The following is a 15,428-nucleotide window of genomic DNA, read 5'->3' on the forward strand; positions in this document are numbered from 1 at the left end:
CACTCTTATCTCATAACATAATCCATGTGAAATAGAAAAGGCCACATTCGCCATGGAAAAGAAAGCAGGCCTTCTCCAAGCAGATTTCTGCTATTGCCAGAGAACAAAGAACCTATATAAGGGCAAGACTCATGGATTGGAAGAGTTTCTCCTTCAAGATTTTCTCCCCTCCTTTGGAAGAGGTTTCAATTTCTATGTTGTGTCACTGACATCAGCTGTCCATGTATACTCTGTCCCCTTAACTTGTAGCACCTGGAGTTCCATGAAGGTTTTCCTTGTGGTTATTCTTGACTGACTTCTTGGGGAATCCAGGGAGATGGAGGGGATGCAGACTGAGTCTTGGCACTGTGTGCAGTAGAGGAGCCTCATGGATCCTGCTGGAAAGCCATGGGCTGCAGAAGGCAATGACCATGCAGTCATGGGTTGAAACTGGGGTTGACTCTCCTCCCTGTGTCGTCTGCTTTTCTGTCCCAGGGATCTTGGTGATGCTGCTGTTGACACTGAGGCCTGCACAGAAGCTGAATGGTGAGTCTGCCCAGCCTACCCCACTGGAGGCATAAGCTGGGGAGTGAATTCTGGGGTCTGGGTTTTCTCACCAACAAGAGGTAGGGAAGGGAGCTTATTCACAAGTAAGGCTCACAGATGCTTTCTGGGTATACAAGAAGCGATTCCTTCTCCCTAGTTTTCTGAGCTTTTCCAGTAATAGCAATCCCTTCCCTACCCACCCCCCTTGCTCTATCCCTGGACCCTCAGCTAGTATCTGGCTCCCTCCATTTCTTGAACCCTCTGACCGTGGTCTTCATCTCCTCAGTCTCTGCCCCCACAGACTGTGCCCAGTGGTGCCCTCCAAAATCCACGTGTGTCAATGCCACTGCCTGTCGCTGCTCCCCAGGATTCATTTCGTCATCTGGGGTGATCTTCACCAGCCTGTCAGAGAGTTGTGATGGTACAGGGACTTGGGGTGGTGGAGGGGCAAGTTGCCCAGGGGTTGGGAGATGGTGGGGCATTCCCAAGCCCTCAGCCTCACTGAGAACAGCACCCAGCACTTCATCAAGGAAAAGAGAGAGGTGACAGGGCAGGGAGAGTACAAGGGAAGTGGAAAATCTGGTTTTCATGATCAGTAGGTAGAGTGTTGAGAGCTTACACAGCAGAGCTGAGCTACGAGGGTTCAAAGCCCAGCTCACTGCTGATTACATCTGACATGTAGGAAATTATTCCTCCTCTCTCTGCCTCAGTTTGCTTGTCTGTAAATTGGGGACAATCATTGTACCTACCCTCCATGGATGGAGTAAGATTTAAAATTCATATGTGTGAAGAACTGGTAAAGACTAGTACAGAGTAGACTGTCAAACACAAGCTACTATCATGGTCTCTGCTGTTATCACTGTGATTATACTCATAGCACAGGGAAAGGGGAGAGTAATGGAAGCAGCAGGAGGAAGCAGCCTGGAAGCTCAGGGTCTCCTAGCATAAGCTCACTGGGAACTCCTGCCCCTTCATGGTCATGGTTTCCCACCTCACTCCTCACAGGAGCCCCATGAGGCAAGCAGAACTAACATGGCTTGTTTTTTGGGTGGTCTTTTTGTGTTTTGTTTTTGTTTTTGTTTTATTATGTTACATTAGTCACCATACAGTATATCATTAGTTTTTGATGTAGTGTTCCATGAGCTAGCACGGTTTTTATTTCCCACCTACATTCCTCTGTTCTGAGTTCTGTTTTGTTAGTTTCTTTTTAGATTCCACATATAAGTGAAATCATATGTCATTTGTCCTTCTCTCTCTGGCATATCTCACTCAGCATAACGCCCTCAAGATCCATCTGTGTTGTTGCAAATGACTTTTATGGCTGAATGATAGTCCCCTGACCTACACCACTTTCCATCATCCACTCATGCGTTGATAGAAACATTTTGTTTCCCTATTTTGCCTGTCATAAATGCTGCAATGAACTTGCCTGTTATGAATACTGTGATGCAGATATCTTTCCAAGTTAGTGTTTTTGTTTCCTTCAAATAAATACCCAGGAGTGGAATTGTTGCATCATACAGTAGTTCTGTTTTTTTGTTTTGTTTTGTTTTTGGTTTTTTTAGTAGTTCTGTTTTTAATTTTTTTGAGGAACCTCCAGACTTTTTCCCACAGTGGTTGCACTAATTTGCATTCCCTCCAATAGGGAACAAGGTTCTCTTTTGCCCACATCCTCACCAATACTTGCAATTCCTTATCTTTTTTTATAATTGCCATTCCAACAGGTGTGAGATGATACCACCTTATGGTTTGGATTCACATTTCCATGATAATGAGTGATGTTGGGTACTTTTTCATATACCTGTTGGCCATTTGTATGTCTTCTGTGGAAAATGTCTATTCAGATCGCTACCCATTTTTTAAATTGGATTGTTTAGGGTTTTTTCTATTGTGTTGAGTGAGTCCTTTATATTTTTTTTGGATGTTAATCACTTTTCAGATATATGATTTGTGAATATTTTCTCCTAAATTATAGATTGCCTTTTCATTTTATTGATAGTTTCCTTTGCTTTACAAAAGCTTTCTGGTTTGGCATATTCCCCTTCTTTATCTTTGTTTTCTGTAGTCAAATCCAAACAATCTGTGTTGAGACTGATTTCAAAGACTTTTTTTTTCTATGAATTTTATGGATTCATTTTTTTAAATGATCATAATTGGGATCAAAGAGATTGATTTATCCAAATCAAAATTAATAAGATTGTAGAACCTAGATCAACATCTAAAACAGAAGAGTTTTTATTCTTCAACAATGCAAGATTTAAAAAAGAAATTTACATGACTTAAGTATGGTTAACATGGTATATTATATGGTAAGGGCATTTTACCACAAAAAGAAAATTAGTGGAGAAAAGGGAAAATAAACAACTTTCACACCAAGAAATATTCTACATCTACTAAATCATCTTAGACGCACATTTATTGATAATAAAGGAAAATGTCCTAGTATGTTTGAAAAGCTGAGGAAAAAAGTATCCTAAATCTTCCAGTAGTCCATATATGGTGGACTTGCAGGTGGATTTTCTTTGTTCTCATTTTTCATATTTTCTTTTTCATATTTTCTCATTTTTCATATTTTCTAAGATCCATGTGTCATTTAGTACTTGGGGAAAAGATGCTATCAGACTTTTAAAAAGAGATGTTATGACTATTAGCCAGCTTTGGTGCATTTGCATGTGTGTCTTATGGAGACTTCTGACTGAGTGAGTATGACAAGGAGATCCTACCACTAATGTAACTTCTCAGCTCCTTTCTGGAATCATGTCTGTCTGGTTGAGGAGTTTCCTGTCCTCATGCCTTCCACACCTTGCACCTCCTTCTCAATCAACCCCCACTCAACTCCACCCCAACCCACAACACTGGAGATAGTTCTCTTGCCATTGTCACCATCTGAGAAGAGAGGAGGGCAGTCCCATTGCACAGGTGGGGGTGAACATGAATGAATGTGTGTCTTCCAACATCCTGTTGTGTCCTGGTACTGACACCCACAGCCTGGTCTGGGGTCTTAGAAGGAATGTCCACAGGTGCAGAGAAGAAACTTTGAATGTTTTGGAATGTACAGGACCAAATATTCTGTGCCTCCATTTTGATGTCCATGGTTCTTATAAAACTGTTGCTATTTTTAGCTGACAGTGTCCAGCCTTAGCTCCCTGAGCTACTCAAAGAGGACCTGGCTAACAGACATCTTTTCAGTCATGTTTAAAAAATAGGGAGAGGGCGCCTGGGTGGCTCAGTGGGTTAAGCCGCTGCCTTCGGCTCAGGTCATGATCTCAGGGTCCTGGGATCGAGTCCCGCATCGGGTTCTCTGCTCGGCAGAGATCCTGCTTCCCTCTCTCTCTCTCTGCCTGCCTCTCCATCTACTTGTGATCTCTCTCTGTCAAATAAATAAATAAAATCTTTAAAAAAAAAATAAAAATAAAAAATAGGGAGAGATAAGATGCCAGAAGACATCACCAATGACTCAGCTGTGAAGAACTTTGTGCAGGTTCATTTCACACTCCCAATGTCTCTGACAAGAGGGGACATCCTTCAGAAGCAGAGATAGTATAACTTCCACAGAAATATCCTGGGAGATAAAAAAAAAAAGTACCTGACATTGGGAGCCTGAGGCAGTGGGGGTATCTTGGGCCACCGTGAGTAATGGGAGGTGGAAGCTGCCAATGGGCAGTGGCCAGACCACTTGGCTTTACCCTCAGGTAGGAAAGAGTGTTACTCTGCACAGAATCCAGCCAAGACTCCCTTCACTGACTCAGCATCGAGAGTGGCCTTCAGTGCCACTGTCACACTAACTGGAGCCCACCCCCAGATCCCCAGTAGTGCAAGCAGAGATTCGGTGCCTCAGTCCACCCCACAACACCTGCAGAAGGGTATGCTGACCTCCTTCCAGCCCCCATGATGGCACAGCAGAGTATCTGAATCTAGGTGCCCTCAGGCCCAGCCAAGAGCAAAGATGAGTGGAGCAGTGAGCAGGCATTTGGAGCAGCTGTCTCCAGCTCAGACCTGCCCCAGGAATGCCACCTGCAAGCTGAGTTCTCTCCAGTACCTATGGCTGAGTCAGGCTGGAGGCTGGGTCTCTGCCCTATGGGAACTCACATCTTTGGGAGGTGACCCTTTGCCCTATTGTTTTCCAGACATCAACGAGTGTGGTCCCAAATCGACAGTGTCCTGTGGGAAATTTGCAGACTGCCAGAACACAGAGGGGAGCTACTACTGCACATGCATTCCAGGTTACAAGCTTGTTTCCGGGGCAAGAACATTCAGGAATGAGAGTGAGAACACATGTCAAGGTAAGAATCCACTTGTGTCTTCCATCTCCTCCTCCATGAGGTTTGGAGTCACTCAGCACACTTTCTCCAGGCATCAGAGAACCATCTTCAGCACCTACCCAGACATCTGTACCTCTTTGAACCGCAAGGCTCAGAACTCTCTGTAGAGGGTCACTTATGGAAGTTCAAAGAATCCCCCTTGCTCTTTGGCATTTTACTTTTGTGACATTTAAAACAAAAAAAAAGATGGCACTCAAGATATTTCAGTAGCTCACAGCACAGTTTCTAGAGGAAAATCCCTCCACTTCACCATCATCAGTGACTGTGAGGATGAGACTTTCCCACCAGAGCCCACTTGGGCTTGGCCATGCCAGGAAAACTCTCAGATCTTTTGGGCCATGTTGGACCCAGGGACCCCATCCAGAAACACTACAAGGGGAAGATGGGAGGGCCAGCCCTGTTTCCTGGGTCTGTGCTCTCCCTGGCCAACAATTTCAGCATCCTGAACCCCCTTCTCAGCTGCTTGGACTCTGTCTCCCTGCACAAGGCTTACCCTGACTCTCCCAAATAATTTCAGTTCCTGATCCTGAGAGACGACCAGATGACCAGGACCCAGAAGGATGTTGTGTGGAGTCTAAGCAGAATAACATGGAGGCACCCCCATACAAACATGGAGAATTGGGTGATGAGAAGGGGCTCCCATCTAGACTAGATAGCAGTGGGAGATATCGGGGACAAGCAGGTGAGCAGTTGCCCTGAGGGAATTAAAACAAAAGCTGTCACTGGGAGCCAGACAGCATCCTGGTTGGGAAATATGGTATATTCCCTGAATGTGGTTCCCGAGAAGACCCACTGTGGTCTTTGTCCAAATGCTCAGGCTGGGACACATATTGCCATGTTGTCCCCACCCTGGCTAAAAGCTGCCCAGGGAGGCTGAGAAAACTGGAGCTGAAGACAGGGAGAATTCAGGCGCATTCCATCCATATCTGGGCAGCTGAGCATCTAGGCACCACATTCACCCATAGCACACCTCGGTGTGAATAAGAAAAGGTACCCACTCACCAGGGAGGAGTCAGTGAGGTCTTCCTGATGCTTCTATACCCAAACTAGGGTACCTGAATACCAAATGACCACCTGGGAAAGTCCCTGGCCTGACCTGACCCCAGGCCCCTTCCCCTAACACACACACACACACACACACACACACATGCTTTCACACCTAATGAGCTGCTGTTGTCCCCTGCAGGCATCTTTTTCCCCACCTGGAACCCACCCCGTGGAATCAAGAGCCAGGTGAGTGGCCCCAGCAGGGACTAGGAGACAGGAAATCCTTCCTCAAAGCCCCCCCACCCCTCCTGGTTGCCATTTTCCCCAAGATTCCACACCCATATTGAGGATCTCTGACTTCCTCATCTTCCCTCTCCCCAGAGACTCTCCCGCTTCTTTAAAAGATTCGAAGATCTGGGCAGAAATTTCATACCAGCCTTTGTCCAGGACACCATCCAGGTAAGGTCAGAATCCAGGGGAGACAAGTTGGAGGCATCTCATGAAGGCCCAGGAGAGCCTTGGTGTGGAAAGAGTCACCCCCAACACAATGGTGGCCTCCCTGAGGCACTGCTTCTCCTGAGGTGGGTGGGAAGAGCAGACATCCAGGTATTTGTACTCACCATTAGACACCCACCTGCACCGACTAACAACCTTTCATCTTACTTTTATGGAAATTGGATTTATGTCATCCTTGGCATTCATGAGCAGGATGGACCGTGAGTGGCTGGATTCCAGGGGCAATCCCAGGAAATCCCAAACAGTGTCACCTTTTCCCCCAAACAGATAGTCTCTAGGACCTTTACTTTGAAGCTAAGTGGACAGCCTCTTCATGCAGTCTGTCAGGCCCGTGATGCACTACTTCTGTGTCTGCTTTCCCCCAGGATGTCATACAGGGGGTGGATGAGCTGCTGCAGACCCCTGAGGACCTGGAGGCCCTGCCCCGCTCAAAGCAACACTGTGTGGCCACGAACCTGCTCGCTGGCCTGGAGAATGTGCTGAGAAACCTAAGCCAGGCCCTGCCCAATGGGACATTGACCTTCAATGCATCTGCAGGCACAGGTAAGTACTGGGGTCTGCCCCAGGCTCTGCTCTGCCTGTTCTCCCACATTTGTTCCCCAGCCTCACTGGAATGTGTGACCATGCTTGTATCTCAGTATTATACTCATAAACAAATTAAAATAAGTGATTAAAAAGAAATGAATAAATTATGCTAAGTAAAATAAGTCAGAGAAGGACAAATTCTGGGTGATCTCACTTATATGTGGAATCTTTGAAAAATAAATAAATAAAACACAAACACGAGGTACAGATGGGTGGTTGCCATAGATGGGGGTTAGTGGGGTGCTTGTGAGGTGTGTGGGGGTAGATCAGCAGGCCAAATGGGTGAAGGGGGTCAAAGATATAAAATAAATAAGTGATGGTATGTAAGGTACCATGTGACTATAGTAAATAATACTATGTTACATATTTCAAAGTTGCTACAAGAGTAAATCTTGACCAAAACGTTGAAAATAGAGCTACCCTATGACACAGCAATCACACTACTGGGTATTTACCCTAAAGATACAAATGTAGTGATCCAAATGGGCACATGCACCCAAACGTTTACAGCACCAATGTCCACAATAGCCAAACTATGGAAAGAGACTAGGTGTCAATCAACAGATGAATGGATAAAGAAGATGTGGTATATATATATGTGATGGAATACTATGCAGCCATGAAAAGAATTGAAATCCTGCCATTTGAAACGACATGAAAGGAACTAGAGGGTGTTATGCTGAGTGAAATAAGTCAATCAGATAAGGACAATTATCATATAATCTCTGTGATATGAGGAATTTTTTTATTTATTTGACAGACAGAGATCACAAGTAGGCAGAGAGGCAGGCAGAGAGAAAGGAGGAAGCAGGCTCCCTGCCGAGCAGAGAGCCCCATGCGGGGCTCGATCCCAGGACCTGGGATCATGACCTGAGCTGAAGGCAGAGGCCTTAACCCACTGAGCCACCCAGGTGCCCCTATATGAGGAATTTGAGAGGCAGAGTGGGGGTAGTGGGGGGTAGGGAAGGAAAAATTTCAACAAGATGGGATCAGGAAGGAGGCAAACCATAAGACACTCTTAATCTCACAAAACAAACTGAGGGTTGCTGGGGGGTGGGGGCGTAGGGATAGGGTGGCTTGGTCATGGACATTAGGGAGGGTATGTGCTATGGTGAGTGCTGTGAAATGTGTTAGCCTGATGAATCACAGACCTGTACCACTGGAGTAAATAATATATTATATGTTAATAAAAATTTAAACCTAGGAAGTTCTCATCTCAGGAAAAATAATTTATAACTATTTGTGGTGCCAGAAATTAACAAGGCTTCCTGTGGTAATCATTTTCCAATATAAATAAATAACAAATCATTATGTTGTAAAGATGAAACTAATGTCAATTGTATCTCAACAAAACAAGAAATGAAAATCTATGCTCAAATAATCAACAAAGCAGGAAAAAATATCCAGTGGGGAAAAGACAGTCTCTTCAATAAATGGTGCTGGGAAAATTGGATACCTATGTATAGAAGAATGAAACTTGACCATTCTTTACACCATTACAAAGTTAAACTCAAAATAAATGAAAGACCTCAACATGAGGCAGGAATCTATCAAAATTCCAGAGAATAACATAGGCAGTAAACTCTTTGACATTAGCCACAGCAACTTCTTTCATGACATGCCTCTAAAGACAAAGGAAACAAAACCAAAAATGAACTTTTGGGACTTCATCAAGATGAAAATCTTCTCCACAGCAAAGAAAACAGTCAACAAAACAAAGAGGCAACCCACAGAATGGGAGAAGATATTCACAAATGACACTACAGACAAAGGTTTGATATTCAAGATCTATAAAGTAATCCTCCAACTCAACACACACAAAACAGATAATCACGACAAAAAAAAGAAGACATAAAGAGACACTTCTCCAAAGAAGACATACAAATGGATATCAACCTCTTGTCTGTACTGTCCTTTACAAATGGCTTCTCCCATTCCGTGGGTTTCCTCTTTGTTTTCTTGACTGTTTCCTTTGCTGTGCAGAAGCTTTTGATCTTGATGAAGTCCCAAAAGTTCATTTTCGCTTTTGTTTCCTTTGCCTTTGGAGACATATCTTGAAAGAAGTTGCTGTGGCTGATATCGAAGAAGTTACTGCCTATGTTCTCCTCTAGGATTCTGATGGATTCCTGTCTCACGTTGAGGTCTTTTATCCATTTTGAGTTTATCTTTGTGTGCGGTGTAAGAGAATGGTCGAGTTTCATTCTTCTACATATAGCTGTCCAATTTTTCCAGCACCATTTATTGAAGGGGCTGTCTTTTTTCCACTGCATATTTTTTCCTGTTTTGTCGAAGATTATTTGACCATAGAGTTGAGGGTCCAAATCTGGGCTCTCTACTCTGTTCCACTGGTCTATGTGTCTGTTTTTATGCCAGTACCATGCTGTCTTGGTGATCACAGCTTTGTAGTAAAGCTTGAAATCAGGTAACGTGATGCCCCCAGTTTTATTTTTGTTTTTCACATTTCCTTAGTGATTTGGGGTCTCTTCTGATTCCATACAAATTTTAGGATTGTTTGCTCCTGCTCTTTGAAAAATACCGGTGGAATTTTGATTGGAATGGCATTAAAAGTATAGATTGCTCTAGGCAGTAGAGACATTTTAACAATGTTTATTCTTCTGATCCAAGAGCATGGAATGGTCTTCCATCTTTTTGTGTCTTCTTCAATTTCTTTCATGAGTGTTCTGTAATTCCTGGAGTACAGATCCTTTACTTCTTTGGTTAGGTTTATTCCCAGGTATCTTATGGTTCTTTGTGCTATAGTAAATGGAATCAATTCTCTAATTTCCCTTTCTGTATTTTCATTGTTAGTGTATAAGAAAGCCACTGATTTCTGTACATTGACTTTGTATCCTTCCACATTACTGAATTGCTGTATGAGTTCTAGTAGTCAGCCACTGCAACTTCTTTCAAGTTATGTCTCCAAAGGCAAAGAAAACAGAAGTAAAAATGAATTTTTGGGACTTCATCAAGATCAAAAGCTTCTGTACAGCAAAGGAAACAATCAACAAATCAAAGAGGCAACCCACAGAATGGGAGAAGCCATTTGCAAATGACAGTACAGACAAAAGGTTGATATCCAGGATCTATAAAGAACTCCTCAAACTCAACACACACAAAACAGACAATCATACCAAAAAAAGGCAGAAGATATGAACAGACACTTCTCTAATGAAGACATACAAATGGCTATCAGACACATGAAAAAATGTTCATCATCACTAGCCATCAGGGGGATTCAAATTAAAACCACATTGAGATACCACCTGACACCAATTAGAATGGCCAAAATTAGCAAGACAGGAAACAACATGTGTTGGAGAGAATGGGGAGAAAGTGGAACCCTCTTACACTGTTGGTGGGAATGCAAGTTGGTGCAGCCACTTGGAAAACAGTGTGGAGATTCCTCAAAAAACTAAAAATAGAGCTTCCCTGTGACCCTGCAATTGCACTACTGGGTATTTACCCCAATGATACAGATGGAGTGAAAAGAAGGGCCATCTGTACCCCAATGTTTATAGCAGCAATGGCCACGGTCGCCAAACTGTACAAAGAACCAAGATGCCCTTCAACAGACGAATGGATAAGGAAGATGTGGTCCATATACACTATGGAGTATTATGCCTCCATCAGAAAGGATGAATACCCAACTTTTGTAGCAACATGGACGGGACTGGAAGAGATTCTGCCGAGTGAAATAAGTCAAGCAAAGAGAGTCATTTATCATATGGTTTCACCTATTTGTGGAGCATAACAAATAGCATGGAGGACAAGGAGAGTTAGAGAGAAGAGAGTTGAGGGAAGTTGGAAAGGGAGGTGAACCATGACAGACTATGGACTCTGAAAAACAATCTGAGGGTTTTGAAGGGGCAGGGAGTAGGAGGTTGGAGGAACCAGGTGGTGGGTATTGTAGAGGGCACGGATTGCATGGAGCACTGGGTGTGGTGCAAAAACAATGAATACTGTTATGCTGAAAATGAATTTTTAAAAAATTTATTAAAAGTAATAGAAACAGCAAAGGAAACAGTCAAGAAAACAAAGAGGCAACCCATGGAATGGGAGAAGATATTTGCAATGACAGTACAGACAAAAGGTTGATATCCAGGATCTATAAAGAACTCCTCAAACTCAATACACACAAAACAGATAATCATATCAAAAACTGGGCCGAAGGTATGAACAGACACTTCTCCAATGAAGACATACAAATGGCTATCAGACACATGAAAAAATGTTCATCATCACTAGCCATCAGGGAGATTCAAATTAAAACCACATTGAGATATCACCTTACACCAGTTAGAATGGCCAAAGTTAGCAAGACAGGAAACAACATGTGTTGGAGGGGATGTGGAGAAAGGGGAACTCTCTTGCACTGTTGGTGGGAATGCAAGTTGGTGCAGCCTCTTTGGAGAACAGTGTGGAGATTCCTCAAGAAATTAAAAATAGAGCTTCCCTATGACCCTGCCATTGCACTACTGGGTATTTACCCCAACGATACAGATGGAGTGAAAAGAAGGGCCATCTGTACCCCAATGTTTATAGGAGCAATGGCCACGGTTGCCAAACTGTGGAAAGAACCAAGATGCCCTTCAACGGACGAATGGATAAGGAAGATGTGGTCCATATACACTATGGAGTATTATGCCTCCATCAGAAAGGATGAATCCCCAACTTTAGTAGCAACATGGATGGGACTGGAAGAGATTATGCTGAGTGAAATAAGTCAAGCAGAGAGAGTCAATTTTCGTATGATTTCACTTATTTGTGGAGCATAACAAATAGCATGGAGGACAAGGGGAGTTAGAGAGGAGAAGGGAGTTGAGGGAAATTGGAAGGGGAGGTGAACCATGAGAGACTATGGACTCTGAAAAACAATCTGAAGGGTTTGAAGAGGTCGGAGGGTGGGAGGTTGGGGGAACCAGGTGGTAGGTATTAGAGAGGGCAAGGACTGCATGGAGCACTGGGTGTGGTACAAAAACAATGAATACTGTTATGTTGAAAATAAATTTTAAAAATGATTTAAAAAATAAAAAATAATTTTAAAAAAAGTAATAGAAGCAACAACAAAAAAAAAAAGAATGGCCAAAATTAGCAAGACAGGAGACAACATGTGTTGGAGAGGATGTGGAGAAAGAGGAACCCTCTTACACTGTTGGTGGGAATGCAAGTTGGTGCAGCCACTTTGGAAAACAGTGTGGAGATTCCTCAAAAAATTAAAAATAGAGCTTCCCTATGACCCTACAATTGCACTACTGGGTTTTTATCCCAAAGATACAGATGGAGTGAAAAGAAGGGCCATCTGTACCCCAATGTTTATAGCAGTGATGGCCACAGTCGCCAAACTGTACAAAGAACCAAGATGCCCTTCAATGGATGAATGGATAAGGAAGATGTGGTCCATATACACTATGGAGTATTATGCCTCCATCAGAAAGGATGAATCCCCAACTTTTGTAGCAACATGGACCGGACTGGAAGAGATTATGCTGAGTGAAATAAGTCAAGCAGAGAGAGTCAATTATATGGTTTCACTTATTTGTGGAGCATAACAAATAGCATGGAGGAGATGGGGTGATGGAGAGGAGAAGGGCACTGAGGGAAATTGGAAGGGGAGGTGAACCATGAGAGACTATGGACTCTGAAAAACAATCTGAGGGTTTTGAAGGGGTGGGAGATGGGAGGTTGGGGGAGCCAGGTGGTGAGTATTAAGGAGGGCACATATTGCATGGAGCACTGTGTGTGTTGCAAAAACAATGAATAATGTTACGCTGAAAAGAAATTTTTAAAAAAATAAGAAGACATACAAATGGCCAATAGACACATGAAAAAATTTTCATCATCATTAGCCACCAGGGATATTCAAATCAAAACCTCATTGGGATACCACCTTACCCCAGTTAGAATGGCCAAAATTATCAGGACAGGAAACAAGAAGTGTTAGACAGAATGTGGAGAAGGGGGAACCCTCTTACACTATTAGTGGGAATGCAAGTTGGTGTGCCACTTTGGAAAACAGTGTGGAGATTCCTAAGAAATTAAAAAATTGAGCTACCCTATGACCCTGCAATTGCACTACTGGGTATTTGCCCCAAATACAGATGTATTAAAAGAACATCTGCACCCCAATGTTCACAGCAGCAGTGGCCACAGTCGCCAAACTGTGGAAAGAACCAAGATGCCCTTTAACAGACAAATGGATAATTAATATATGGTCCATATATACATTGGAATATTATGTCTCCATCAGAAAGGATGAATACCCAACATTTGTATCAAACATCGGGACTGGAGATTACACTTAGTGTAATAAGTCAAGCAGAGAGAGTCAATTATCATATGGCTTCACTTAAACTTGTGGAGCATAAGGAATAACATGGGGGACATTAGGAGAATTAAAGGAAAAGTGAATGGGGAAATCAGAGCGGGAGATGAAACATGAGAGACTATGGACTCTGAGAAACAAACTGAGGGTTTTGGAAGGGAGGAGGTGAGGGATTGGGTGACCCTGGTGGTAGGTATTAAGGAGGGTAGATATTACATGGAGCACTGCGTGTGGTGCATAAACAATGAATCTTGGAACACTGAAAAATTTAAAAATAAATAAATAAAACTATAAATAATATACATGTTAATAACGAATAAATTATGAACAGAGGGATTGATGATAAAGAAGAATTTAAGATAAAATAGAAATGGCTTCCCAAGAAAACAATTTATATAACTTGGAATAATATGAATTTAATATTATCTGATATTTAAGTGTTTTATTTGTTTTATTTCAGGTAAAATTCATGTACCATAAAATTCACCATTTAAGCAAAACATACTATGCAGTGGCATTTATTTTTCTAACATTGATTGATTGATTTTATAAACAGAGAGAGTAAGAGCAGAGGGGAGGGGCTGAGGAAGAAGGAGAGAGAAACCTCAAGCAAACTCCCGCTGAGCACAAGCCCAAGGCGGGGCTCGATCCCATGACCCTGAGATCATCACCTGAACAAAACCAAGAGTCCCATGCTCATCCCACTGAGCCATGCAGGTGCCCCCATTCAGTGACATTTAGTATATTTACAGAATTGCAATCATTGCCTCTATTTCTAAAATATTTTCATCATCCTTGATGCAAATATTGTACCCCTGCTCAGGAGTCATTCCTCATTCCTCCCTTCCCCCAGCCCCTAGACACCACTGGTTTGTTTTCTATTGCTATGGATGTGCCTATTCTGGACATTTCATATAGAGAGACTCATACACTGTGTTGCTTAATATGTGTCTTCTTCCACCTAGCATAATGTTTTCAAGTCTTATCCATGTTGTAGCATCTATAGGTGTTTCATTATTTTTATGGCTATATAATATTCCATTGCATATGGATGCAGCACCTTTTATTTCACCCTTCATCCACTGATGGACATTTAGCTTATTGCCACCTTCTGATTATTGAGAATAGTACTACTATGAATATTGGTTCACATGTTTTTGTTTTTGTTTAATTTTTATTTATTTTTTGTTGTTGTTGTTTTTGTTTTTGTTTAATCATTTTTTAATTTATTTTCAGCATAACAGTATTCATTGTTTTTGTACCACACCCAGTGCTCCATGCAGTCCGTGCCCTCTCTAATACCCACCACCTGGTTCCCCCAACCTCCCACCCTCCGACCTCTTCAAACCCTTCAGATTGTTTTTCAGAGTCCATAGTCTCTCATTGCTCACCTCCCCTTCCAATTTCCCCCAACTGCCATCTCCTAACTCCCCATGTCCTCCATGCTATTTGTTATGCTCCACAAATAAGTGAAACCATATGATAATTGACTCTCTCTGCTTGACTTATTTCACTCAGCCTAATCTCTTCCAGTCCTGTCCATGTTGCTACAAAAGTTGGGTATTTATCCTTTCTGATGGAGGCATAATACTCCATAGTGTATATGGACCACATCTTCCTTATCCATTCGTCCGTTGAAGGGCATCTTGGTTCTTTCCACAGTTTGGCGACTGTGGCCATTGCCGCTATAAACATTGGGGTACAGATGGTCCTTCTTTTCACTCCATCTGTATCGTTGGGGTAAATACCCAGTAGTGCAATGGCAGGGTCATAGGGAAGCTCTATTTTTAATTTCTTGAGGAATCTCCACACTGTTCTCCAAAGTGGCTGCACCAACTTGCATTCCCACCAACAGTGCAAGAGGGTTCCCTTTTTTCCACATCCTTCCAACACATGTTGTTTACTGTCTTGCTAATTTTGGCCATTCTAATTGGTGTAAGGTGATATCTCAATGTGGTTTTAATTTGAATCTCCCTGATGGCTAGTGATGATGAACATTTTTTCATGTGTCTGATAGCCATTTGTATGTCTTCATTGGAGAAGTGTCTGTTCATATCTTCTGCCCATTTTTTGATATGATTATCTGTTTTGTGTGTGTTGAGTTTGAGGAGTTCTTTATAGATCCTGGATATCAATCTTTTGTCTGTACTGTCATTTGCAATTTTTTGATT

The 15,428-nt window shown here is 42.6% G+C and overlaps 1 protein-coding gene across 1 annotated transcript in view; it reads left to right on the forward strand.

Moving 5' to 3' along the window:
• LOC125083389 (adhesion G protein-coupled receptor E2-like) overlaps positions 1-15,428 on the forward strand; it is a 44,666-nt gene that overhangs the window by 10,823 nt on the left and 18,415 nt on the right. Inside the window, exons 4-10 of the mRNA XM_047699862.1 lie at positions 475-525; positions 812-946; positions 4,653-4,808; positions 5,365-5,529; positions 6,034-6,080; positions 6,216-6,293; positions 6,716-6,893. Of these exons, the coding sequence (XP_047555818.1) occupies positions 475-525; positions 812-946; positions 4,653-4,808; positions 5,365-5,529; positions 6,034-6,080; positions 6,216-6,293; positions 6,716-6,893 (810 nt within the window). The remainder of the gene's footprint in view (positions 1-474; positions 526-811; positions 947-4,652; positions 4,809-5,364; positions 5,530-6,033; positions 6,081-6,215; positions 6,294-6,715; positions 6,894-15,428) is intronic.

This window comes from Lutra lutra, chromosome 1 (assembly GCF_902655055.1).
Source record: "Lutra lutra chromosome 1, mLutLut1.2, whole genome shotgun sequence".
Lineage (NCBI taxonomy): Eukaryota > Metazoa > Chordata > Mammalia > Carnivora > Mustelidae > Lutra > Lutra lutra.